This window comes from Xiphias gladius, chromosome 11, assembly GCF_016859285.1.
Source record: "Xiphias gladius isolate SHS-SW01 ecotype Sanya breed wild chromosome 11, ASM1685928v1, whole genome shotgun sequence".
NCBI lineage: Eukaryota > Metazoa > Chordata > Actinopteri > Istiophoriformes > Xiphiidae > Xiphias > Xiphias gladius.
In genome coordinates this window covers 16,808,450-16,836,086 of record NC_053410.1, presented here as the reverse complement: position 1 = coordinate 16,836,086, position 27,637 = coordinate 16,808,450, and the positions used below count along the sequence as shown (strand labels likewise).

The window sequence follows — 27,637 nt, the reverse complement described above, 5'->3', positions numbered from 1 at the left end:
CGTGGGCATAACCACTGCATTAGAGTAGTCCTTCTGTGAAAACTAACCTCACCTCTCCGCGTTTACGATGAGTAAACAGGGCAAGAAAGGCCATTTCCCACAGTCTTTACTTCACAGTTACAAGATTTGAAAGACACCGTTACCCCGTATTCTCTGACGTCAGAGATTTTACCGCAGCAAACGATGTTATCACCATGGCAACACACTTTCGCGCTTACGAAAAAACGTTAGCCCCATAATATTTTAGCTCGCTAGGGTAACTTATAGGGGTAGTTATGCTAGTTACTGTTACCATGGTGATACTTAAATCGGTTCACAAATGTTTGAATTTTATCTGCGATATCAGAAACTGCCGGTTAGCTGTGTGTCCATATTTGGGGCATGAAACTTGTGCGGCATCAACTAGTTAGGTTCGGGCAAACGGTAATAGCAGTAATAGGTAAGGTTTAGGAAAAAAGAAAAATAGGCTGAGAGGCGTTGTTCGACATGATTTAAAACATTTACAAATAATGTGAATTCCCCCTTTAAAAAAAAAAAAAAAAGAAAAACCACACACACATATCGCCGTATACAGATAAACACACATATCATCTGGCTAAATTTTACATTTAGATCGCCAGTAGTAGCATTCGCAAGTTATCTTTAAGTGTCTTTTTACAAAAGTATATAAAAAGTTAAGACATTCCCTACGGAAAAAAAAATAGAATTTGGAGTTGCTCTATTTATTACATATAATAGTTTAAATATTGAATGAAAACTACAATTAAACAAAAAACACAGACCATTAAAAGCAGTTTTTGTTAGAAACAATTTATTGCCATCTCAGTCAATAAGCAAACAGTACATCAAAAAGGAAAAAAAAAAAAATCACTGCAGTTTTGGCACTAAACTATACATAAGTGAGGTACTAAATGCTTCAATACTTTGACTGATTTCAAGTCATCAGGGGAAAACATAAGCAAACCAAAGTGATTTCATTTCATCTCACTGGGTTTTAGAAAAAGGTAAATGATTGTGAGGATAAAAGGTAAGAGGTCACAATTATGGACAGGCAGTTTGGTTATTATCTTGCACCGTGGTACATGAAATGGTAATCAACAGGTCCTCACAGCAAACGCATCACACAGCACAGCAGTGGGGAGCTTGCCCTCTCCCTCTCTTAGCAAGAGCAGATGAGAACAGACTCCATTGCTAAAAGTTCAGCTATCAAATTAATCTCAGAATTACTTCCAATGAAAAAATTAAAAGTTAGCACTTCAAAAAAGTAAAAATAAATAAATAAATATGTTTGTGCATATTTGCTATACCATGATATATACATGCATGATGCATATAATCATATACGTATAGATCAAACAGACACACAAACATTGTGGTTTTGCAGGTTTAACTCTACTCTTAAGAGACCATTCTTCAATAGTCAATTCACTGTGGCTTGTAACAAACACTTCACTACTGGAAGATAGTAAAGAGTATGTCCTACACTGGACATTGTGTTGGCTCAGAGTTGATTCTTGGGATATAATCCTGAGAAATGTGTGGGACACCAGTAGATGTCTTCAAGCATCCCATAAACGCGCACACACACATACATCCGTGCACATGCACACAAACAAACCAAAAAAGAAGAAAAAAAAAACTGTACAGTAATGTTACAAACTGCAGGTCATTCATCCCTGCTATGATTGATCCTTAAATATTAAGTATAGTAGAAATGTAAATGAGCTAAATACATAAATACACAACTTGTCAATCCTTCTGTGTGCCACAACTCAGTTGCTTTGTGTGCCACTCTTTTCCCAGGCTGATGCTGTGTCTTTCATCAGTCAAGAACTGGAGCCTTCTCCCCAGTGCAGGCTGGTATCTGTACAGTCTGGGGTTGACCCAAACTGATAACAATGAAACAAAAACAAACAGAACTGTAAAAAGGTGACTCAAGGAGTTCAGCAGCTTCATCTGACGGTCTTCAGTAATAAACGATAATCACGTTGAATGTCTTTTGGGTGTGCTTCTGAACACAACAGTGATATTTATGTTTGGAGAACAATGTGAAGTTAATATGCTTTACCAGGTTTTAGGCATAGTAACAGGGGGAGACCAGCAAGTCAGTCAGGACGAGCAGCTGATCATCTGTGAACTGCTGCTTATGTTGCTGCCAGTTGTCATGGTGAGTCCGTCGGAAGTTTGACAGAGTTTTCTTCACAGTCATCTAGAAGGCCCGAAACAAAGAATTATGGCTATTTTTTCCATTTCTTATTCAATGAAATACTGGCATTGCACTGGTATTTTTGAACCCAAGAACTAGCCAACTGGGGAAAAAAGGCTCAAAGATGATCCCACTGCAACAATATAAGGTGATAAGTAGGTGATTACACCTACTTCAATGGGCTGTGTGTCATTGAGGTGAGCACTCAGGTCCATCAAGAGCTGGGGCATCCAGGTGGGCACATCATATGGGCTGGAGAGAATACAAGCACTCAGACCAAGAACACCAGCATGGCGTCGCACCAGGTCTACAGAAACAACAGGAGAAATTCCAATTAAATGAGAGAGAACAGCATACTGAGTGCATCATCACATATTCTTGAGTAGTTAAATCTAGATTCATTCCATACCAGCAGAGGGTATAGTGTCCACTATAGAGCCGAGCTCCCTCTTCCTCTTCTTAGGTAAGGAGGTCTTGCAGAGAGCCTCAAAATGTGCCTGCATGGGGCTGTCCATGGACAGGAAATTGCACTGAAGGAAGCCACTGAGTGTAGTGGCGGCCATTTCTCTTACCTAGAAAACAAAGGCAGAAAGAGGAGATGGGAAGTTGTAGTTCAAAGTGTATTGTGTTACCACGGCGCAGTATTATTTTACAACACACATTATTATGGTCCAACTGAGTACACAAATTAAAAAGCTGATTCTAGAACTCGCTGCCAAACATTAACATAATAATTTCCTGAAAGGAACAAGGAAGTAATTGAAACACTAAAGCTGACATTGCTTACCATTCATTGGAATATGGCTTGACGACTGACTGTTAACTGGATATTTGAATGGTATTTTATAATACACTGTAATTCCATAAACTGTAGAATGTAAAGTACCACTTACTAACAACTTACAAATTAGGGTTAAGGCTGATATATACTAAAAGAAACCAGGTCATTCAAAAGTCATCCAAAGAGGGTAAGACTTAGACCCTCCCTGTGTGCAAATTATTACTGGTACTACAGTTTTTTTTCCTCTTCCCTTTTGGCTGTACAGCTCTAATTGTGCCCTTCCATCACAGTAATACATTTTTGCAGAGGACATAAACTGCACATGCCTCCTCAGTCTTAATACAGAAGTGAGGTGCCCTTCTTGGCTATGTGGTGCTTTAAAAAGGTGGATCTCATGTATTTTAATTATTGTTTTGATTGATATATTTTATTTTGGTTAATTTAATAAATTCAGGGTTTTCCCTACCATTATAGAACTTAGGCAGAGCGCTTAAGCATTTCTGTGCAACACCTAAACCAAGTGAACTGAAAAAATATGCTGAGAGTTCTCTGGGGCTCTGGAGAGAAAAGATACTGGATTGGCCCTAATTGACGATAATTTTTTTTCTGAAACTTAGGTTTAAAAAAGTGGAGGCTGTCTTATATTTCAGGACAAGACAATTACGTGTCGAATCATTACAATAGATATTCTTTTTTTATTGGAGAGAATACCAGTGTAACTACAGTCTTTCACAAAGTGTTGCATTTTGGGTTATTTGTAGCCTTACTATGCTGTTATTGAGTGTTTTTGAGTCCATCTATAGTGGGTCTTACAGAGTTGATCAGCCCTAAAAGTTTTTTGTTAGTTCAGTTTAACCTGCATGGGGTTCTGAAGGCTGGTGTTATATGTTCTGCTGCAACAGAGGGAATAAATTCATGACGAGTGAAAATGAGTTCAGCCAAGATCTGTAACATCTGTCACAGATCATGAGCTCAAAAAGACAGTCTGTAAATTGTTAACTGTCAGAGAAAATAATTATAGAAGAGAAGTCAGAGTACGAGAGAAACTGACTCACTGCAATACTCAGTCAGCGGACTAGTGGCCACTGGGAAAGTGAGCTGTCTACAGACATCCAAGTGAGCCAAAAATTTGGTAAGCAGCCAAACACTGTTACATTGTCAGATGGCTATGGAAGGATGAGAAATTTGCAGTTCAAATCCATTCACTATAAGTCTTGTTTTACCAATTTTATTTTGTATGGCGCACAGTGCCATAACTCACAAAAATGGGAAGGATTACCTCAGGACATAGCGCTCACTTCATCAATGAGCATATTTGTTCTGCTTTTCTTCTTGCTAATGCCTGAGTATACTGTGAGAAACAACAACCTGTGTTGGGTTTTTATAATATAATATAATATAATATAATATAATATAATATAATATAATATAATATAATATAATATAATATAATATAATATAATATAATATAATATAATATAATATAATATAATATAATATAATATAATATAATATAATATAATAGAAATTCTCAGCAAGAAAGGTAAACTTTTAAACAGGCATTATGCAGATCTTTGAGCAGCATTCTACAGACGGAAGGCTTAGATTAGAACCTTACATTAAATAAGACCACTAGGGCAAATTGGTTACAGCCTTCCTCTTTGATGCAGTTACGAATTTTCCAGTTTTGTAAAATACAACATGTTTTTCTTTTTAAAGAGGAGGGCAAATTCTTCATGAGTTAGGCTTGGTGCTTTGCGTGATATATGTTACTTAGTGATATAATAATAAAAAGGGGTCATTGCATCCATAAAATGTGTTTTGGTGTATTTTCTAATAAAGATGATTCTGAAAAAGTGAGAGCAATGTAAGTGTCATACAGCTAAGGCCTATAAATCAGGCTTGGGTTAATTTAAGAGGCCAAACAAAAATGGCTACATCCATCCATCCCCCACTTCTCCTTTGTCTCTACTCCATCCCTCTCCCTCTCACCCCTTTTCAATCTGAACGTTATCTCCATAGCAACAGATTACTGCAGCCTGTGGTTTCCATAGCAACAGCTAGAGGACCAGAGGGGGGGTGGAGAGTGGAGAGCCAGGAGGAGAGTGCTGAATCACTACAGTGAAGCTGAAAGACAGTGAGAGTGCCTGCTAGCATAAACAAGCATGTATTGGCCAATAGCTTGATGATTATTATATAAACAGACTGCCATATGTTTGTTCATCTTCCAAGCATTTTCCAGTTACTGTTTGTACCAGACTGATTACACGTTTCAGCTTTTGGCATTACATTTTGAATGATTTTAAATGAACTTCTGTGAATCAACGCTTTCTTTTACCTCCAGCTGCTCATCCTCCAGCAGTCGTATCACCAGTGCCCGCACATCATTCACTGCTTTCTGGTCACTCATGAAGGTGAACAGGTTGTAAAAAACCATAATCTGGAGATATGTGAGCACCGTGTAGCGAGCGTGCCAAGAGCTACTGCCAGCAATCTGTAACACACGACAACAGACCCATCCCACATAAATAACAGACTGAGCATTTGTTCCACAAGAGGAACAGACCGTGCCCTGCATGAGTACACCATTTAGGTTATTGTAATGGAGCTAAGCATTGGGGGAATACCTCTCATTTTGAAAATGTATACACTATCAAACAGGTTACAGTTCAATCAGAACAGAAAGAAAATAAAGGCCAAACACTCGATCTCTGCATGTGTGTCACATCGATCCACAGCTCGGAACTTTTCACTTTCTAATCATCAGTTAATCAGCTTTGTATATCATGTCGGTTTTTCACCTTATCTTCATGTGAAATTAAATTTGTTATCATATTACTACCAGTTGTGCACCAGAAGATGTACCCTAATATCTAGGGACTCCTCCAGAATACTGTTACAGTTTTTCATTTGTTTTCCAGGGAGGTACAGACTGTATGACACAAAATCTAGATAAAGACACAATATATTATGTCACTGAATAATTTATGAATGAATAGTCAGCAAGGAAGACTCAATTCAGTTGTCAATTCCTTTGAACAATTCATCTTTTTCCTTATTAATCTTTGTTATAAGATGTGAGGGTCTGTAGAAAGCCCAGTCATGTGAAATGCAGGTGAGACGTCGGACAACAGCCACAGTTGCCAGATGACTCACCTCCTGCAGGGTGCTGAGGACCATGGGGATCTGCTCCATGTAAAGGAGTCCCTGAGACATCAGAGACAAGCAGGTCTTTGCATCCCTCTTCAGCTCATCATAACTGTCATCATTCTCAACTGGAGCAATCTGGAGCAGAGGACAGAGATAGTTTAATGGGTAGGTTGGTGTCACTTTAAGTCCTTTTATGGCGTATACATCCTGAGAAAAAAATTAAGTTGCAAAGCTAGTGGATAATTGCTATGAATGAATGAATGAATGAGTGTTTCACCTTGAAGAGCAGGGGGAGCAACCGTAGCTGTTCTGGGACAGCAGTGGAGAAGGAGCGACCAGCACTTGCAATCAGCCACTTTAGCACTGCAGGCATATGATGACAGGATTTTTTAATGTTTAAAGAATAATCCACTGCTTTAATTGTGGGTGTTTGACAAAAATAAATTCATTTTCTGCTTAAAATGAACTATTTAATTTTAATTAATTCTTTCAACCATTCCTACAATAATCAGTATTCATTGTGACAGCTGAGTTCAGAGTTAACAGTGACAGATCCTCAACCCACCTGTTTTGAGTAGCTTGATGGCTTGCGTCCTCTCATCCTGCTCTCCTACCTCATTCTCCTCAATCACATGGTTCTGGATCTCCTCATCACCCTCGGTTAGAGGCTTCAGCTGCAACAGAATCCGCTCGGTGAAATCCGAGATGCGTGGTGAGGTGGTTGGCTGGGTGTACGGCAAGCTCACATCAATCATGAAGATGTATGTGAGCACACTGAAAAGGTACCAAATCAGAGAGGATAAGTTGAGAGAAAAAAACAAAAAAAACAAAAAACACAGCAAGTGCTTTAAAAAGTTGCTAATGACAAATGTCACATTCATATTCGCTAGGAGTCCAAAGGAAAAGAACTCACCTTCCGATTCGTTCCCGTACATTCTTGTAGACCTGTGTAAGTTTGGGTTCCAGGTATTGCAGCAACCTGTGGAGGAGCTCTGGAACACGCCACTCCTGCTGAGCTAAGCCTCCCTGCAGGACATACAGACGACTGGAAAGGAAAAGGAAGCAAAAATCATCAGAGTTTGTCAGTCACCTCAACATCTGCGTAAGGCAGCAACCTTTCTACTAACCAGGCATCTACAAAGGAGCCCCCTTCGCCGTTGACTGGAGACTCCATTAGCATCTCAAACAACCAGTAAAGCTTGCGTGGGTCTCTGCTTTCCTATAAAAGCCAGAAACAACAGAGTCATACGGAGGAAAGGATTAGGGGCTCATGTTTCATGTTTCATGTAAAGGAACAAAAGGCTTACACAGGCTGTGGCGATGCAGGTGCCCCAATCTGCGTAGGTTTCTATTGTGATGTTTGACAGGGCAGTGCGGAGCAGTGGACACAGCAACTCCCAAAGACTCTCAACCTGTAAACAGAACAGAAGTGCATGTCCTGGGTTTGTTTGTGTTATAAGATCAAAGGTCTGAAAGGACACTCACAAATTTAAAAAAAAAAAAAAAAAAAAAGCACCTTCAGAAGCGACGAAATTATATGTAGCCCTCTTACAACATTAGAGTTTCAAAACCATACCTTTGAGTAGCTCCAGTGTTTGCAGCCTCTGATCAGCCCAGAGATGATCTCTGCAACACAACGCTGCTTGCTCTCGTGGGAGTCTGCCACTAGGCGCTCCATGTGTGGCTGCAGCACAGGCAGAAAGGCATCGCTGAAATTGCGGAACAATCCCTGGAAGAGCCGGAGAAGGGAACAAGTTAATTTTTTAATTGGCTGACTTTAGTTATTATCTACATCTGACAGTATTCTCAGGAAACCTCACCTTGAACAAACAGAACCTGCGAGGGCTAAACTTGTCCTTGCCCTTACGGTCTTCAAGGGAGAGAAACTCGATGAACTGGTTGATGAATACTGGGTCTGAGAAATGGTCAAAGATGATCTGCTCCCGCTGTTAGGAAGGGCATGAAAATGAATTTTACCAGATACAGCTAACATTACTTTCAATTACTGAATGCATTATGTTTTTCCTTGTGGGTGTGAGTATGATGTGAATGCACAAACCTCTGTCATTTCATCTCTGGCCAAGTTCTGTTTGGGTTGCTCCTCATGGGGTGCATACATCATCAGTTTTCTATAAAACAATAATGAGATGACAGTAAATAAAAACAAGGTGAAGGATGTTGTTTGACAGATATCATGGGAAACAGATAAATATATCAAGGCAGCAATCAACAGTCAAGTAAACAAAGTAAGACAGAGCTGAGAAATACAGGCATTATGGAATGAGAACCTTGGCCAGCAGTAGTAACCCCAGTGAGTCTTTTCCACAAACACACAGTGATCCCAGTCCTGCTGTGTGCGTGGCAGGCTGCTGCTGTTATACTGGAGCCATTGGTTGTCTGGACGATCGCCTGCTACGATACCCAAAGGTTCCTTCACTCCACCTAGCAAGGATAAGTGAAGATTTTTGAGACGAGTTTTAGAAACTATAATTAGAATGGAAATAAGATACAAAACCTGCCATGGTCATACACGAGAACACTGGAGAAAGGAAATATTATTATGCTTACAAAGCTCAGAGGGGCTGATGGGGACTTTCTTATGTGGTCTCTTTATTTGTTTCATGATCCCCGCTACAGCTGATATTGCCACCTAATGGAGAAAATTAGATATTTCAAGCAAAATTTCCACAGGAAATACTGGAATGCATTAATAATCTGTTTGAGAACAACAGCACCACTACTACATGTTGCATGATTTGTGTATGCCACACCTTGCGGACATAGAGGGAGTCATGGTTGAGGCTTTTGACAAAGAACATGACAGCAGGTGGTGGGAGTTGGTGGTCGTCTCTCAGGAGCAACGACAGGAAGCCAATTGCAATATGTTCGAACTTCCAAGGCCTGGAACATTAAACAAAGCAGGTGTTACAGGTAGCAATAAACATATATAATTGTGATTTGATTTGACGTAAATATTAAATTGACCTACATGTTCCTGTTGCTGAGGCAGTCCAGCAGATCACCAATGAGTTGTTTGTATTTCCTACAAAAAATTAGAGCAGTATTAATATTTGCACCCATTATGTAACCAGACCTATCTTGCTCATATTAAGCTTGCTTACAGAGTAAATACATCATCTTAACAGAGGAGGGAGCAGTATTCAAGTGATCTGCAAGGCCTTTGGTGTGATGATAATTCTTTGTCTTGTTGCTGGTTCGAACTTACTCAACAGACTCAGAGTTCTTGAGCTCCTGCCTCTTTAGACCTTCTCCTGTTTCTTCCTCTGAAGGGACAGGGTCCTCAGGAAAAGGATTTCCAGTAATCATAAGTTGTTTGGCCACAGCACAGCAGTCACCAGGGATCTAAAGGGATGAAAAAGATAAAGCATATAGTATCAGAAGGAATTGTGGGAGGGGAGGAAACTTAAAGCAAACCGAATTAGGAGGCTGTGACTTGTAAACTCAGATTGAGAGCAGACACAGGGGATGGGGGTGGTGGACTGAACAAATATTGGCTTTTCCTTTCATAGCTATATTGGAGTGTAGGCTCAGGCAGGGAGCAAAGAGTAAGAGGTAAAAACATTCTGTTTAACTATTTGGTGACTATTTTTTCATTATTTTTTAAGGACCAATTTGTATGTTCAACAGTCCAAGAGTGAGAGGCCAGTGTCAGGCCAGTGTTATACATAATGCATCCACGAGTATGCGCAGGTCCGATTGTTGACGTCATGTACCCGCCAATTTGCTGTGACAAGTCCAGACAAGTCTGCGTGTCAGTCAAAACTTTCCCATAGTACTGATAAAAAAATTCTGGTAGCTTCAATAAGATTCTCTTGAGTGAGTGAATTCAAGAGGAAAGACAACAGTAGAGAGAGAGACAGTGTTATTTTGATGTTAAAGCAGTACCTAGGTGGCCTATTTATACTGATAATCTGATAATACAATGATAACTTTCTGTGGGATTAATATTTTCAATCAAAAAAAATCAAAATTATACAATTATGATCTTTGATATAGATTATGCAGTCACTCAAGGTTAAACTCCAATTTCAATGTACTGGTGTTTGAGTTACTGAGCTTCTACTATTATAGGAAGGCAGATATCACAATGGCCTTTGATTTTATGATCCATTTGTGTTGGTGTTCTTAGTGTTTTTCTCACAGAGAAGTCGATGCCGATGGTCTCATACTGGCGATGGATTTTGTCTGCGAGGTCATCGAAGAGCCGCACAATGGACGGCTTCTCCAGAGACATGGCTGAGCTGAGGCCAGAACGTACAATGGCGGGCCATGTCAGAGCAATGCACTCCCAGTCGTGCAGATTGGCCAGGCACACCCCGCTGTGATTCCCCAGGAGACAGTACAAGGCACCCTGGAGAAGTACAGAAATTGCATATGAGAAAATTAGCAACATAAATTCCTAAATATGAAATTGTAAATACTTGTTTGAGAGTTTTTATGGTGCAGAGCATGGGGACGGTCATACTTTGAACTGCTGCTGTTTGACACTGCTGTTGTCCGGGTTGAGAAACTCTAGGACATGGGGGATCAGATCTCTGCAGCAGAAATTGTAGGTTCCCAGTGCAGTGAACAACACATTTTGAGCTCTGCTGCGTACCTGGAAAGTAATAGAAAGTCCCAGTTAAGGTATTATTTACTTCATTTGTGTTAGGAACAATAATCAAATATCAGTCTTTTTGATTTATGATGTGTAATGGCTAATCTGGGATTATATGATTAAAAAAAAAAAAAAGAAACCACAGGAAGCTAATAAATAAATAGGGTAGATATACTGACAATGCCCTGATAACACGTAGACAATGTATTGCTGTAGGATGTTCTGTGGAACTCACTTGACTGTAGGTGCTTGTGGAAAGCCTCAACAGATCTCTCATTAGCTCCTGGTGAATGCTCCTGTACTGACATCCTTCCACTGTGAGCTTTCGCAGCTGCCAAAACAAAAAGATTTGAAAGAGCTGAAACGGTAAAATACAATGATACCCAAAAACGTCATTTATCTATCAATGACTTACCTCATGCTGGAGCATGACTCTGTCTATCAGCAGAGCTCTGATGTGCTGCTTTCTGCCGTGAAGCTGCAAATACAATGACAAGGCATTATACACTTTTAGTTAAACATAAGATGTTATTATCAGTATCACGGATGCATATAATCTAAGCCCTGAGAGAGAAAGTGAATGGTTTCTGAATCCTTCCCAGGAAGACGACTGTACAAAAGTAACGTCAAGTCAGTAAAAATCAAATGGCAGATTTCTCACTCTGTTTTCCATTGATTTCTTCACAAGATTGAAGCTCTTCCAGCGGGAGTCAAACTCATGTTTGTGAGAACCTTTGAAGTGCAACAGGTCGCTGATAATCTGAAAGGTATCGCACACAAAAAATACTGATTAGTGCTGTGTGATAGGATCAATACATCATCTACGGGCAATAGCCTGTGAGACTTGAGAGCGATTCAAGAAAGCAAAAGTGAGTCAAATTCAGTGATAGACTATGCTTGCACAGTTTCCCACACAGCACACAATGGCTTACGCACAGTGCTCTACCATGGCTTTCCAAAAGATATCATGTGAGAGTATGTTTTGTTTAAGGGATTTGTAATCTGCTGGTATACAGTGATTTTGTAGACATGAGACAGATACATCAGCAAATGCTGGTTAAAGGAGTGGCAAAATGCAAAAGGGCAATTTTTCTAAACCCTGATATTATACTGCATATTTTTCAAAACAAACAAATCGGTGTTAAGACTTAAAAGTATACAAGCTATTATGTTACTGCCTGCCCACCTTGATGATGGAGAAAAGAGACTTGGTGTCATCTTCAGAGTGCTCCAAGATGTAATCTGGAAGAAAAGGTAAAGGCACTAAAATGGTAGGTCAAACAATTTCAGTGTATTGTGAGTTTGCCTGTTAAGATGAATGTGACTTAAGCTTGTTCAGGGGATGTGGCTGTGGAATAAAGAAAGATCACAAGCCTAAGACAGTGTAAAACTGAGTGAACACTTACGCAGCAGCTGTCTCATTACACTACAGATAGCATCTCTGTAGTTCTCTCTGGACTTATCTGGAGGTGGAGATAACATTACAGGGGAAGATTATACTCCAACAAACCCTGTAATTTACATCTATTGGGGACAAAACTTTTATCATCCAACAGCTTTTAAAAAGTGTCCTACGTACCGTACTCCATTCCTGTATAGAGGGTGGTCTCATCTAGATTCACCATACTGTGGACCCTGGTGGAAAAAGCAGGTTCGAATCCAACTTAACCACTGAACATTTAAAATAAAGTGGAAATAAAAATGTGCCTCTAAACATTTGTCCTACATCATAGAGTTTTTAGCAATGATACTACAATTACCCTATTAAAAATAACTCGTATATTCTATGGGGGTTTCTCTGTGTTTTACCAGTCAAAATGTTCAAATCCAGCAGGCTTTCGATCCATGTGGGTGCTTCTACTGAATCTACTTTCTTATAAATGTGAAATAAACAAATTAGTCCCTCCCTTGAAAGAACTCACCACATCCACTATTTTCCGAAAGGGGACTTTAACTGACATTTGTTAACCCAGAGCGTATTTCTCTGATTTTCTTAGTCAGGACAGAGTTCAGTAATGTGAATGCAACTGCTCACAGTTCAGGGATGGGCTCTCCTTTCAGTGGAGGCATCAGACTCCCAGCACCTAGGAGGCAGTGCTGAACAATGGTCAGGCTTTGTAGGACATCATCTCTGAAAAACACAAAACCAACACCAATCATATATATACATCCATTACAGAGCCAAACAAAAATGGACTAAATACAGTCTACAGCTAGTGACGTCACTAGAAATCAGAATCTGATTTCTGAAGGAGCACAGAAGGGTATTCAGAGTTGTTTCTCCATACCTGCTCATGTCCTGTTCTCCCTGTGCAAATCTCTGAAGGTGCTGAAGTTCAGGCTGGAGGATCAGATCTAGTAAATAAAAAGCTAAGGAGGTCTCCTCAACACTGGGCACATGCCACCGGATATCCAAATTCCACAGGTCCCCAGGCCGACCCCAGTCCTGCATGGGATAAAAACAATAAGCAAAACTTATACTATTTACCCATTACTTCATTTAGTAAAAATATCTGGTTACATAAACACTACCTGACATATATATCAAGTATACCCGATAGGAACTGAATATCTGCCAATACAACTTTAATCTCAACACAGATTTGCCAGTCGGAGAGTCAGCACTTTTATTCTAGCTGGTAAAAAGAAAAAGGTATAGGCATTCCAAGCACTTAGTGAAGAGCACAGCTATACTACTGTTTATTTATTGTAACTTTGGCTAATATTTACTCAAATAAATCATGATTTACAAAACTGTTTTTCTATTGACACCAACACTATTAGAGTGTATGCAAGTATGAGTTCTAACATGGTTGGTCACAAAGTTTGTAAGCACAAATGCACCTGACCAGACATGTGGGACAGACACAAAACATAAAGCAAGACTACTTTGACTTTAGAGTGAAAGAAATGTACAATAAATCAACATTAGTACCTTGATGGGTAGGTAGTCACTGATTGGTTGGTGGAAGCCTCCTGGCACACTGCAGTACTCTGTGGGGTAGATGAGGGCAGAAGAACGAAGGATGTGGTGGAGCAGGTTGCAAGCTAGAGTGTAGCCCTGCTTACACTTGAGTCGGAGTGTCAACTGCAAAATCTGGACCAGTTCTGAACGATAAGGCAGGATCTTGTCACCGTCCACCCGAGTCACCTGAGGAACACGTGGGAAGAAGGGGGAAAAAAAATGTCGTTTTAGTACAGAATTATAGATCAGAGGTGCTGGTAAATATGGGAACTTAAGGGTTAGGGTTAGTTAATCATGAGTAGTCTAAATCACCTCAGACAGTAGCTGGAGATTCCACAACAACTCCTTGTCAAGCTCCTCCTCATTCAACACTTCCTCATCTGTTAAAAAATAAAAAAGGGTCTGTCAGGCAAATGACAAAGATTCATGGAAGTAAACACAAGTCATGCTTTCTAAAACTTCCTATTATTGAAATGCTTATTCCTGTGTGGTGAGCACTTACTGACAGCGATTTGGTTTATGGCATTGCAGCAGTGTGGCACAAAAATCTTGAGTGACTCTGCAGGCTGACACTGAAAACAGAAGCACAGCGGGAATTTAGATGATAAAATAGTGAATGAATGAAATAATGAAGAGTTTGATTGGACAAGACTGACCTTCGAAGCAGCTCTGCACATGTCAGCCACCATTCTCCCAGCTACACGTGTCTCAAAGATGTTGGTGGTTGCAAAGTTGAACACCTTCACCAAAGCCACCTATTGAAATAATGTCACAAATTTTCATACGTATACAGAGATACATATTAATGAGAGATGAAAAAGTGGAAAGACTCAAGTGCATGAAGGCTGAGTCTTAACCTTGAAGATGTCCAAGGAACACTGTGTCAGGATAGTGCTAAAGGTGGAGGACAGGCCAAGCTCTACCAGACTCTCCAAATGAGTCATTTTCTCTGTTTCTGTTTCCTCACGAGTTTGTTCCAGAGTGCTGCTGTCTATGAGGGCAAAGCATCTGTGCAGATTAAAAAAAAAAAAAAAAACACATAAATTAAAATATTAAGATTTTAGTCTATGCAAATACTGAATAGAGAAAATACTGTAGGTTATGGCACTTGATCAACTTACAAATCTCTACACAATGCTGTGAAATCATGCTGTAACATGCTTTAAGATCCATTAATTTTCCAATTGGATACCTGAACACACCAATAGCAAAACTGAAACCACAATTTGAATGCCACCAATTTTTTTTGTTCCTACAAGGGGTATGAAACTCCTCTGGCAAAAATGAACACGTTTGGTTTCTTTTTGAGTCTAGAACAAGTCCTATCTATGTGTGTTCAAATAAACCAGCTAAACAGAGCAGTAGTTTTGCTATATCTACTTACTCTTTAAAAAAAGAGAACAATATTTTACAGAGAAGAGATTTCTTCCAGTTTGTCATTTTTAGTCATACTAATTTAATTCCATTCTGCCATAAATTAAAAATAAATGTTTTGAAAACTACATAATATGAATAGAAATGTCCATATTAACACATTTTAATGTAAATCTTGTTTTAGCCAATAAATTTTGAGTATTTTTTTTTAAAATCAGTATCACAATCACAATCATAAATCTTTAATCCCTGAGGGGAACTGCTTTCTTACAAATGCATAACACACAGTTAGGAAGTAATGTTTATTATTATCATCAGTATTGTAGACACTTGTTAATTATTTTGCAGAACTGTCATTGCATTCACGACTGCGTTATTGAAAGCAACTGCTGCTGATGAAGACAGTGTTTTTCCACATACCTGTCCATGAACTGAAGAACAAAGTCTTCAAACTCAGCTGAGGCTGAGCACATCTCTCTTTCCACCTGAAAGCCGTTAAAAAAATAAAATGAAAAAACAACACACAGTGATCATCAAGAAACACATTGTATTTAATTATGAAAGGGGAGAAAAAGAAAAGAAAAAAACAGTGATTCACCTCTGTCAAGTCAGTTCTTTCATGTAGGACAGACGAACAGTCCACCAAAGGCACAAGAGTCACAAATGTAGCAATAAACTGGAATGTGATCTGTAGGGACAGGAATAATGTTTATAACTGATGCACAAAGTTTAACAAAAAATAAAGCCACCAAAAACACAGTAAGAAGGTAACAGTGGAGCGCACCATGCACTTGCTGAAGTCATTTGGGTCAACGCCTGGCAGAGCCCTCATAAGCAGGGGCAGCATGTGAGTGGGTCCCTCAGGAAAGCGCTGCCCACCTGACACCAGGCTCCGTGCCACACCAATCATGCAGCTCAGAGTGGCTGTCAGCTGGTGGGGCTCTGTTAGAGTCTCCAGAGCAGGGTATGTCCTATGGTAGAAACAGAGAACAACTAGTCCTTTGTGTTCATTTCAAAATGTGGCCTTGTCTCTTATCTGAAGCGGAAATTCTTATTTAAAGCGGAAAACTAGCTATGGTGCTCCAGATTCTTAAGAAGCAGAACTTCTAAGAAGCAGATTTATCCTTGAGATTCTCTAGTTCAGTGAAAACTTACTTCTCTAGCACAGGGGGAATGACCAACTCAGGCCTCATTAGAGCCAAGTTTTGCAGGGCCTGTGCTGCATCGAGACTTCCCGTCTTGCTGAACATGGCAAGCAGAACCGGCTGCATCATACTCTCCACAAAGTCAGTGATATCCTCCTCTGTGAGCTTGTGACTGTCTGGTATCGGTGTTAACCACGTGGGCTTTCTGTAGCGCTCTCTGTGCAGCCGCCGTACCACACTGGCTGGGAGACGCTGGAGCAGCTTCATGAGCTTCATCTGGACATGAGGACAGAGGGACAGAAAGACAGATCCATGACAAGTGGTGGCACACAGCCGGACAGTGTGTTTCTGTGTAGTCTGGACAAATGGAGAGGTAGAGGGTGTTGTACCGAGCATATGGACACAAAGGTGACATAACGGACATACAAACACAAACCAATTCACTGCGAACACAGCTTTGTCTACTTCTCTTGGATGAATGTGCAAATTATGGGATCGCTTTAGAACAGTCCTGTCTCTTGAATAAAATTTTTACAGGAAAATAAGAACATTTATCTTGTGACAGTGACACGAGATTTATCATTTCCACTTTTCTCCGAGTGAGTGGCTAGACTGAGGCACTGAAAAGACATGGGTGCACTTGGTTATCCGCGATATATTTTGACTGTACTTCAGTGCACTTTTCCTCTACACGATTGCAAAACGCTGTTTACATGTAACACAGCCCAGTGGATGAACCTCTCACATTTCCAAGCAACAACCTAGAATACACACAAACTCATCCCCCTGCCAAAAATAAAGGTTTGTGTATGTGGACAGGTTGCTGCACGTGGTGCCTCAAATCTAGTGCAGTGGTTTCCTCAAAACAGAAAGGAATGTGGCCCAGGTCCCAGTGACCTTTAATAGCATTGCAGCCGTCTCACTCACATGTCCTGTTATTTCTGTAATAGATACTGATGTAAACCCAGAAAGAAAAAAAAGATTCAGGAAGCTTCATAGAAAAATTATGACAAGTGTCTATGCCCTCTGTCATCGTCAATGTTGCTACCATGTGCCCTGTTAAGCCATGTTAACATGATGCTGTAATTACAGTTGGAACAAGCTGGATGAGTGATGTACTTAAACTCATTGGAAGCAGTCAATCGATCACGAGTCACGTTTCCTTTAGATTTTAGTTGTTCGTGATAATTCTCATGCTTCTCACACTTATCACACACACAGTGAGACATACACTCAAGTTTATATTTTACAGCACGTTTATATTTTTAAATGTCAATTATTTTAATATACTAAAGAAAATCAGACGTCTAATTTACTGACCCTACTGACCCTTTAAAAAACTTGCTGATGATGAACTTTCCATTAAACTGAACTCATGCTCCAGAGCAGTGAATTCACAACGGTCTGTCTAATGAAGCAGTCCACACTGTTAATGGTTCCCTAATTCAACAGTCATCGACCTGAAGTAAAAAGTGACTCACCAACCAGCGGCCATGGTTTGATGGGTGGAAGAAGGATGTAATACTGTTGAAAAGGCCACTGAGTTGTGCTTGAGTTTGCTTGCTGGGTCCTCCCTGAAAATGACACAACAGAGTTTACTGTAACAAAGTTTTCTAAAACTTACTTTGCCTGCAATTGTTTACAAAAATTTATGAAAAATGAACTAACCAGGAGGGATGAGACCCAAAGCACCACATGGCTGATGTCGTAGGCATTGGTGACATATCGTGGTACCATCATCTGACTGGTCCCCACAGGGAGATTCAAACTCCTCAGAATTCTTGTGAAAATCTAAAATGTGAAAAAATTTGTTTTATTCCATGTCTAAATGCTGGATTATTTTGATGACGAGTTATTTGTTATAAAACTGATCACAAGCCCATGATATTAAATTGGGTTTATCAGGTCAGAAGAGCATGTTTATGTTTATCAATAACACATACTGGTGTTGTCAAAACAGCATGGATCTAAACAGTCACTCTGTTGAAGCACAAACATGATGCAAGTCACTACCCCATCAGTGACCGAGAGCAAGATCAAGAAGGAAACATGATAGTTTGTTTCTCTAACAAGCATTGATGGCCATGAGATACACACCATGAGATAAAATTACAAAGGTTAGGCCACACATGGGAGCATGTGCCAAAAACCTCAAAACAAACAAGTACTAAATTGTGTAGTGGGTAGTTGAAAGTGGTTATTCAGAAAAAGAGGGCAACAAACCTTAGGGATATAGGGGTCCCAATCAATGTAGCCAATGTTGTCATTAGCCAAGCGAGCAAAGAGACTGACCAGATGCTGCAAAGATGTAGGACAACATGTTACACAGGGACGACAGAAATAGTCTCGACTGTACATTAAAATATTTTTTAACAAAATAACATACTCACCACTTCCCAGCTTGGAAGATTTTGCACAGACACCCATAAGTTGATCAGTTCATCAAACCACAATCTGTCAAAAAAATCAAATCGTTAGAAAAGCAGAAGAAAACCCTACTAAGTACATAAATGTGACATTTAACAGACAGGCACCTAAGTGAAATTTCAGTGAAAGTAAGGTCACGGTTGGGGGAAGACTGGAACTGGCATGAGTTTCTTGTCGTTAACACTCCTCACTGACTACTTTAATAGGTACACTTGTGTAAAACAAGTTAGGGTATCGCTTTATTTTACAGATCTATAATTGAGAATAATTTCTTAATAATTTCCAAGAAGTTTCCTACAAAGACCTATGTAATTGAGTGCTAATTATAGGGAAAATACAGATAGTATTCAATTGGTAAAGTTACAATTAATTAATGTCAATTAATTGCTAGCTTAAGCTAGTTTAGAGTTTTTTAGTCCATGAACAGTGGGTCAGATGAACATGCTAAAACGTGAAATTTGTCAATGGATACAATTCAACATTTATGGAAAGTAAAGTTTCTTAAAATAAAAGAATGATAAATGAATATCTTTTTATGTTAGAAACGGAACATTCTTTCAAGGCAATTCCTATTTCCATTGTAATTAATACCAAATCACAGACTTCTTTCCAGGAAACCTCAGAGGTAATTATTAGGAAATTACTGTACAGACCCATAAAATAAATAGTTAGTACTCTCTTCGCCTCCAGAGCCACATACATTTTTGCATGCAAGATGCTAGAAGCATTTGTTGGGAATTCATGTCCCTGCTAACTCCAAACTACTAGGGTGAGTTCTGAAAAGTACACTGAAGGCAGTGTCATGATCCTGGAAAAATCTTAGAGCGATCACTTGCTTTGTTACCATGGTGGAAGTGTATGTTTTAAAAAAGCTGACAGTGGCTATGAAGGTATGCATCCGGTCAGCACTCTAAAACATTGCTAAGGCATGAGGTAGGCTGTGACATTTAACGGATGCTCCGCCAGTATTAAAGGACTTCACTTACCCTATCTCTACACCATGGTGTAATAGTGTTAGGATTTGAAAGCCAGACAATATGGTAATGAATAAAAAATGTTGTTTTATTAATTTTCAACAAGCAGTATAAATACTGAGAATCAGTAACAGGAATCGATGCATGTTTTTGGTTAGGAAAACAGAGAAAACTGGAACTGGGTCTTAGTTGTCTTTCATAGCACTCGTTTTGATGTCTCACTATGTGATATACCCCTTCACATATTCACTAAAGTACTTATTCCAATGTGCGGGCGCTGAGTGACTGGCATTCATGACGTTTGCATCGGGACCCTCTGCCTTTATATATAACAGACACATTTATCTGTTCTCGCTTCAGAAGCCAAGCTATTTTTTACCAAATCTCAAAGCTAACAAGCAAAACTATTTCCAGGCTGGAGTGATAGCTTGGATGGCTTGGAGGTTTCTTACTTGAACCCCTTGTTGTGCAGCTCTGGAGGCAGAGTCGTGGGGAGAAAGAGCTCAAGGTAGCTGATTGCTCTTTGCATGGTGACATCAAAGGGACAGAGGAGTGGTCTCCACTCATCCAGCATCTCCTGAGTAGCAGACTCAGAAAAGTAGCTGTATGAACAGAGAGAGAATCACAATTAAACTTTTTTGTAAAATCAAGCCAATGTCAGTTAATGACAATAAGTTATTAATATCATTCACCAGCTTATGGATGGATATAATGGATATATATGGACACTTGGAAGCATCTCAACCAGCAGAGCAGCTTAGAGAGCGTTACAAAGATGGCCAAGCCTCTTAGGTCTCTTACAAATCACATCCGCACACACCTGAACACACTCATCGGATTCTGGAGACTGATGACCAGACTTTACCACCAGACTTTAGATTCAAATAAATACATAATAAGACCTTAGGTGAAAGCATACAACTGTGAATCATCTAGTTTTTACTTTGAGTTTACATTCATCAATACGTTTGTGTTCACAATACAGACAGAAGATGAAAATACATACATGTATGAACCAGCAGCTACTGAAGTTCTGATGCCCAGGGCACAATGTTCCAGAAACGGGAGATTACAAGTCTTACACCTGGCACATTTTTAGCTGTTAGGGTAAATCCTGTGGTTCCAAAGGGCTCATAGTCCCACAAGGGGATTTTCATGGTTCATTATGTGCTTGTGTAAACCCTGCAGGTTATTTCAGGTAACCTAGCCTCCTCAGCAATTCCACATCCACTGGACGCCTTGAAACAACTGTTACTTCCAAGCAAAGCTACTTCCCTCTGTCTCACTAGTGATCCAAGGTGTCTCAGCAGCTGAATACAAATCACTCTCCATTCTCACAATAACAGGAACCTCTCACACACGACAGAATTAGATGAGATAATAGGATTATCTGCCTAAGTGCACAGTGAGGATGAATCCTAGTGCTCGCCTAAAATATCTGCACGCGCACAACTAGGGTGAACACAATCAGGGACCTGCTGGTGACAGCAAAGCTAAGGAATGATAAAGCATAGTAGTGAGACCTAACACTGGGCTTCTTCACCTACTACAGCATCCAACATTTAAAAAGAGGATTTTCATCTCAGTTCAGCTTTACATAACTTTAATTTTCCATATAACCATCTTCTTGTCATTAAATATCCTGTCAAGTTAGCAAAGGCAATTATTATAAAAACAAATGAATTGTCAGACGAATACAGTTCTAATTTTGACTAAACTAAATACCTGGAATTTAACTGATGCCCCCCAGCAGCCTAAACATAAACATAGGATGTGGCATTCATAGACAATGATATTAAGATGTACTTACGGTCTGCAGCTTTTCACTAGCATTTTCAACACACTTTCCACAGAGCTGTAATAAAAGAAAATAAAAAAATGTCATGAACATGTCCCAACACTGAAACACCGATGTTAGAGTAACAGTTAAATAATCTTCACACCAATGCAACTTGACTTTGATTGCATGCACACAGAAACTTATTTACACACCTGACTGGTGTACAGTGAAAGAGAAAACCTTAAGGGCTGGTGTGTGGTGAGGAAATTGTAATAAAATTGTATTAACAGACTATAATCGGTTCATTCATAACATGTCGCCTTAAATTAAGTCACTTCTACGACAGTTTATGAGTTGTGGTTTTGGATTTACTTCTAATAAAATGTCTGACACATCACAAACCCTTGACTTGATTACAGTCACACATAGACTGCAAACGAGGGACTGTGGTCACATAACAGTATGGAAAGCTCGGGACCGATATAACCTCAGCTTTTGAGCTCCCGCCCACAATCCCACCTATCTGCTAACATGCAAGCTCAAGCCATGCCTTGTTGGAAATGCCCTGCCAATCTCTCTCAACAACTGGTTATTTATCCCCACATCACTCAAGTCTTTTTGTAGCTGGCATACTCTACATTTGATAATCCAACAATAGCTTATTTGTGGGTAACACTCTGCAAGCCAAACTGCAGCTATCGAAACACATGGGTTTAGCCGACTGTTTAGCACTGTAAGCCCACAACACACAGGCCACAGACCAGGGTCAAACTCATGCACTGCAAATCCAACAACAACAATAACAATAACAACAACAAGAACAACAACTAGTCAAACTGAGTGTCTCATTACAAAGTGCTCAGACACTCTGGGAGAAGGAGCCCCAGGCTACACTGTATGACCTTTGTATCTGAGTTGAAGTGAACCCACACGTTCACCTCAATATATTCCAGGAGGGGAGGAAACGTGACAAGAGATTGCGCTCCTCCGTGACTCCTAAAAATGCTGTGTGGTAGTGCCGGGAAGGCTAACTTCACAACAAGCTAAGGGGAGGGATATGTAACAGCAAAAAACTCTCCTGAACACGGGGCCAAAATATAGACAATTGTTGAGAGATCATTAATGTAAATACTAGTGCCATTGCTAAGCTTATGGAATAATAGATGTTAATGCATCATGAATATCATAAACTGTGTAATTTGCTAATGTGGTTGTCATGATTTTGTTACTATATTGCTGCCACGTAATCCACTATAGCTGAAATACTGGGAAATACAACATGAGAGATTAGAAGAAACCCCAGAAAAAATCTGAAAGAAACTAAACAGTCTATCATCACTTTTTCTCTCATAGTCGATATGGGGGATAGGAAAAGGGTAAAAAAATCGGTTAGCTGCAGTGCGACAGTCTCCAATATGAGTGAAATGTTAACATTGATTAAGTCTTGATTTTTCTTCTGTCACAAGCTGCATATGAGTGTCCAGTTTTTGTTTTCACATGCAATGAAAAAAACAAAACAAGTAAGTGCCTCAAATGATGAATTAAAAGTAAAACACAAAGAGAAGTATTGTCCTTACCACCTCTGAACCAATTTTATCATTATGAGTTTAGAGGATGAACGAGGCCGTGGAGAACTGAATGTGAAAGGAGACAAAGGCATAAAGAACACATTCAGCACGGGACAAAAGTGCCAATCACTCAAGATGTGAACATACTATGCATCAACTTATACAATTTATGATGTAATCAGAGTATCATGTTTTAAGTATAGTTTTGACAGAGGTGACCTGGCAATCAGCTAAAGCAGCTTGCTTTCATGAGCTGTAACATAAAAGTGATATGCTGCCAAGGCATTTATGTGATGATCATACAATGTTCCCATAGCACCATAAAAGAGCACCTCGCACTGCTTGCTAATACCCTCATAGGGAATTTCCAAGAGTGTTGCATAGGGTAACCGGCATTTAAACCTCTGTTAAGTGTAAATTTCATAGTAGACATTATTCCTTGTAAAAAGTACAGTTATGAGAGGTATGTGGCATAGAACATGTTCCACTTGTTCTCCAACAACTTGTCCACTTATGCAAAAACAATCAGATTTCATTCAAACTATGGAGACCTACAACCTAAGAATTGCCTAAGCTACAAAAAAAAAAACAAAAAAACAAAACTGGCTTGTGAAATGATTTGCCTTGATGTATAAATACACAGATCAGTTATGTTGTGGCTGATGTGTGTATATTGATTTGTGGTGATGGTTTACACTTCATTATGGTAAAGTTGTCACAGTAAAAAAGTAACAAAGTGAACAATGTTAAAGGCTTTATAATTTGAATGAAAATGCAGCTAACCAAAGTTAAAATGGATGGGTCTTTGTATTATATACTATAATCGATCTGGACAATTAGGAAATGGTCAGCAATGTGTTGGTCAATAGTGTATGCACAACAAGGTGGCAATCCTTGTTTTTGCTCAATTTCAAGATAAAATACATTTTACACACTATGACGTCCCATTTTCAGTGATTTTACTCTTACTCATTTCAACGTTAGCTTTTCCAGGAACAGGAATTCTGTCACTTGATATGTTATGTTTTCCCTGTGGGAAAGTACAGATATGCCAAAATGTTTGGTCTGGTTTCTACCTTATTTTCCTCTATAACTACTTTTACCATCATCAAAATCTAAGAAATGGAATTTGCAGGGGGAAGAATATTATATATGAACACACTCCATAAGTTCTTCCCGAGCTTGAAGGTGTTGGAGTTATTATAGGAAATAAAAATTAAAAACACTCATTTCCAAATGTGGCTACTAGATGTTATCTGATCTACTGCAAAACCACAAAAGGTGTACAATTTAAAAGGTGATAAATACACCTTCCTCACTTAATACATCAATAGCATTTCCTAGTTTCTACGATTAAGCATGCTTTAAAAAATCACCAATATTAACAGTTACAATAAAGAACAGAGGCGTACTTGGGAAACCAGTTGAGGCCCAGATGCTCTGTCTTTGAGAACAGAATCCTGTCATGCAGCTCGTACAGTGGTCTCCAAGGCAACTCAAGGTCCTCCCTTGACAGTAGTTCCCTTTTCCTGTTTGATGAATCAAACATACAGATATATGAGGATAAAAAGAAAGATCTTAGCTCTTACATTTTTTACACTATGAAAAAAATCCATAAAATCACACAGCTTATTGTCAATGGTGAGTTTGCAGCTTTTTTTTTAACCATCTAACTTAAATCTTAAGGAAACAATAACCACTCAAAAATATCTTTTACTGTGAAATTTAAAGTATGAAATAATTGCATGTTTAACGTATACAGGCTGTTGAGTAAAACAGGTGGGGTCCATTCTTACTTGAGGAGGTTGATAAGAAGCCGAGCAAGGCCCTGCATCATGCTGATCTCCAGTTTGGGGATCGTCACTAGCTCATAGAGCAGCTTGATGAACAGCACATGGTCTTCTTTGCTGAACTTCCGCCCATACAGTCTCATGTACCTAAATAAGAAGTACAGATTTAGGGATAATTGCTCCAGTTTCAACATGCATAATAAGTGGTCAGAGCACCTGTGAGCAGCATGTTCTCTCATGCATAAAAAGGGAATATTATAACAAACTCAGAAATCCAAAAATTAAGAGTGAAAAGCATAGACTCATTTTTTAAAACAAAAGCTGAAAAAGCTTAATTGAGAACTTTGAAATTCATCATTATTAAATGTCTGTATTACTGTTAAAATACCAAAATACCAGTGAACAGAATCTGGGTCAACCCCACAGTAAACTTTCCATCTCTCTGAGCCGGCAATGACTCACTCTTGGATAGTCCAATGCGCCAGCATTGGGGACTGAAACGGATTAAGGACAGCCCAGCAACCGAGTACAACAAAATGAAACAGCACTCAATGTAATCCACTATCATATTTACAATATTTTTGCTGGTGCAGTCTGACTCATTACTAAACAACTAAAATATAAATGTAAGAGGGAGTACAATATAATGCTGTGATTTATTCTATTTCATGAGTTCAAATGAATTGGTATGACTTAATTTATCTGTCTGGCAGTAAACTCTATACAGAGAATAGAAACTAAAACTATATGAAGTACTGCTTACCAAAAGCTCTGTGTGAATGAGCACCCCATGAAGCAACTCCAAATGAAACTCATACGTAAACAATTAAAATTTGTTATTATTATTTTGAGATATCTCGCAATCTCATGTCACCGGACTCGTTGGAAATGTCAAAGCTGGTCCGCAACAGCAATGGCAATGACCTGCTACTGTGCTGCACTGCCTGGGTCGGGTTGTGTATTTGACACGCTATTCCCCCGATTATTAAACCCATACCGTACGTGATCATATACAATGGGCAGTTTGTAGAATCTAGGCATATAAACAGCTAGTTAACACTTAATAACCCCTAACAACATACTAGGCAATAAAGCAATACAGGCTTTCACAGCCTTGACAGATAACGTCAGAGTTTCTGAGCCAGCCATTAACCAGACTGTGTACAGTTGCAACAAGAACAAACAGCCTAACAAGCAATCTTCAGTGTTGCCTAACAGCCAGAAATATTAAGTACACAGAGGACTGTTTGTGTGCACATTACATTATAATGTTGCGCTAAAGTTTGTTGACGTCCTTCAAGAGGCTCAAGATTGGAAACACTGTCGAGTGAACAACTACTGTTAATGATAAGTTTGTACACCAGAGATCTGTGTTACTTACGTGGAAAGTTTCCTTGTCCAGAACAGCACCCCGGGCCATATCTCTCTGAGCTGAACAGCTCGGCCCAGGTTTCCTTTTATTTTACTCAAAATATCATTGGATTCACCATCTAGCCTATCCGCGTACGGTAGAAGTTTGTTGTATACAATGTCTTTTTGAGGAACAAAACCCAATGTGTCAGACTGTGCCTTTTTCATATTACAAATTCCAACTGACTAGCTTCACTATGCTAGCAAAAGATTTTAAACGTTTAACTTCCTTCGGTGCTCGCTGTTATGCTACCTGGCTAATATAACGGTTAGCAACTCCCCAGCTAGCTACCCTCTGATGAATCCTAAGGTTGTTATGGCCCACACACTAAGTTATGAGATTCACAAGTTGATATAACGCTAGCTAGCCACCTAGCGTAAGTTAAGTCAGCTTCCTTTACCGGAAAACGCTAACATTATCAGTGTCATCTTAGTAAAATATTAAATCTAACGAAAAAACACGGGTTTGTCCAGAGAACGCGTTGGCACTCGAGTTCCTCTCTTTCGGCTAACGGTACCCATAAAAAGCTGACAATCTGCTAACGGTCTAGCTAAAGTTAGCTCTCCACTACAGAATCATAGTCATATCCCAAGGACTGCCGACGTCGACTGATTCATCCAACTACGGCTAAGCAGACTGCAGACGACACCCAGCTACCAGCTACACAACACACACGTCATATCCGCTGGCTGCTTGGAGAACTGTATTTCCCAGCATTCCGCTCTCCATTCATGCTTTTTATAAATGCTGATCCTTTGGCAGCTCAAACTGGATGACGTGAAATCCACTTAAGACTTCCTGTCTTCTTATGTCGTTTCTAATGCAATAAATTTTCTGTTTGTTTAGGCCAACATAACTACTCAAGACGTATTCATAATTTTAGGAAAATCTATACCCTTATTAGCCTAATTATTTATGACTTTTTAACTGTTACTGTTGCTACGACTGCTACTGCTATTATGACTAATTGTAGAATTAAAAACAAAACACATGCAGAGGCTGTACATGCACGCAAACAAAGAGGAGGCAAAAAGACCAATACATTGCTGTAAATGTAAATAATTGTTAAAAGTTATTCAACTTAATATTGATAATTGGTAATAATAATTCATGCATTTATAGGAGTCTCAGCCCATAATAGCATTATTTATTAATTCATTCAATCATTCATTTTGGAGCGGGATTTTGATCCATTAATCCATATATATATATTTACTTGTGAATTTTGATTTTTATTTGTCATTACTGTTGGCTGGTCATTTATGGTAATAATGGCTGGTAACATGTCAAAGATCAGTACTAGGCATGATACTAGTGAACGGTGACCGCCATCTTGTGGCTAAGTGCGCAGGTACAAGAACGAACTGATGGATGTAATAGGGAAGAAGTCCCACTCTGACCGCAATTCCAAGTACCACTGCGGTCAAATCCACCCTAGTCTCCCAAAA

General features: G+C 39.3%; 1 protein-coding gene across 3 annotated transcripts; it reads right to left on the bottom strand.

Annotated features, from left to right (window-relative positions):
• Positions 1-823: 823 nt before the first annotated feature.
• Positions 824-26,870, bottom strand: psme4a (proteasome activator subunit 4a). Of its 3 annotated transcripts, XM_040139129.1 has the most exons (48): positions 26,160-26,870; positions 24,785-24,925; positions 24,401-24,517; positions 22,998-23,054; positions 21,451-21,495; positions 20,093-20,242; positions 18,630-18,693; positions 18,463-18,537; positions 17,908-18,030; positions 17,721-17,813; positions 16,250-16,515; positions 15,879-16,065; positions 15,693-15,782; positions 15,515-15,579; positions 14,578-14,728; positions 14,377-14,475; positions 14,223-14,292; positions 14,033-14,100; positions 13,691-13,906; positions 13,044-13,201; positions 12,791-12,886; positions 12,335-12,390; positions 12,162-12,218; positions 11,942-11,997; positions 11,417-11,515; positions 11,171-11,233; positions 10,991-11,086; positions 10,624-10,755; positions 10,300-10,509; positions 9,364-9,500; positions 9,127-9,180; positions 8,909-9,038; positions 8,706-8,787; positions 8,426-8,579; positions 8,197-8,266; positions 7,958-8,083; positions 7,714-7,866; positions 7,445-7,549; positions 7,265-7,356; positions 7,051-7,182; positions 6,703-6,911; positions 6,415-6,500; positions 6,144-6,272; positions 5,326-5,481; positions 2,616-2,778; positions 2,380-2,513; positions 2,069-2,209; positions 824-1,889 (listed from the first exon to the last, which is right to left on the bottom strand). In XM_040139129.1, exons 1-47 carry the CDS (start codon positions 26,354-26,356, stop codon positions 2,075-2,077), a joined length of 5,544 nt encoding a protein of 1,847 aa, XP_039995063.1. In that variant the 5' UTR covers positions 26,357-26,870; the 3' UTR covers positions 824-1,889; positions 2,069-2,074. The 3 variants fall into 3 exon arrangements, with proteins under 3 accessions (XP_039995063.1, XP_039995064.1, XP_039995065.1); XM_040139130.1 differs by lacking the exon at positions 22,998-23,054; XM_040139131.1 differs by lacking the exons at positions 824-1,889; positions 2,069-2,209; positions 2,380-2,513 and adding an exon at positions 4,980-5,114 and having other exon boundaries at positions 2,701-2,778.
• Positions 26,871-27,637: the final 767 nt, after the last annotated feature.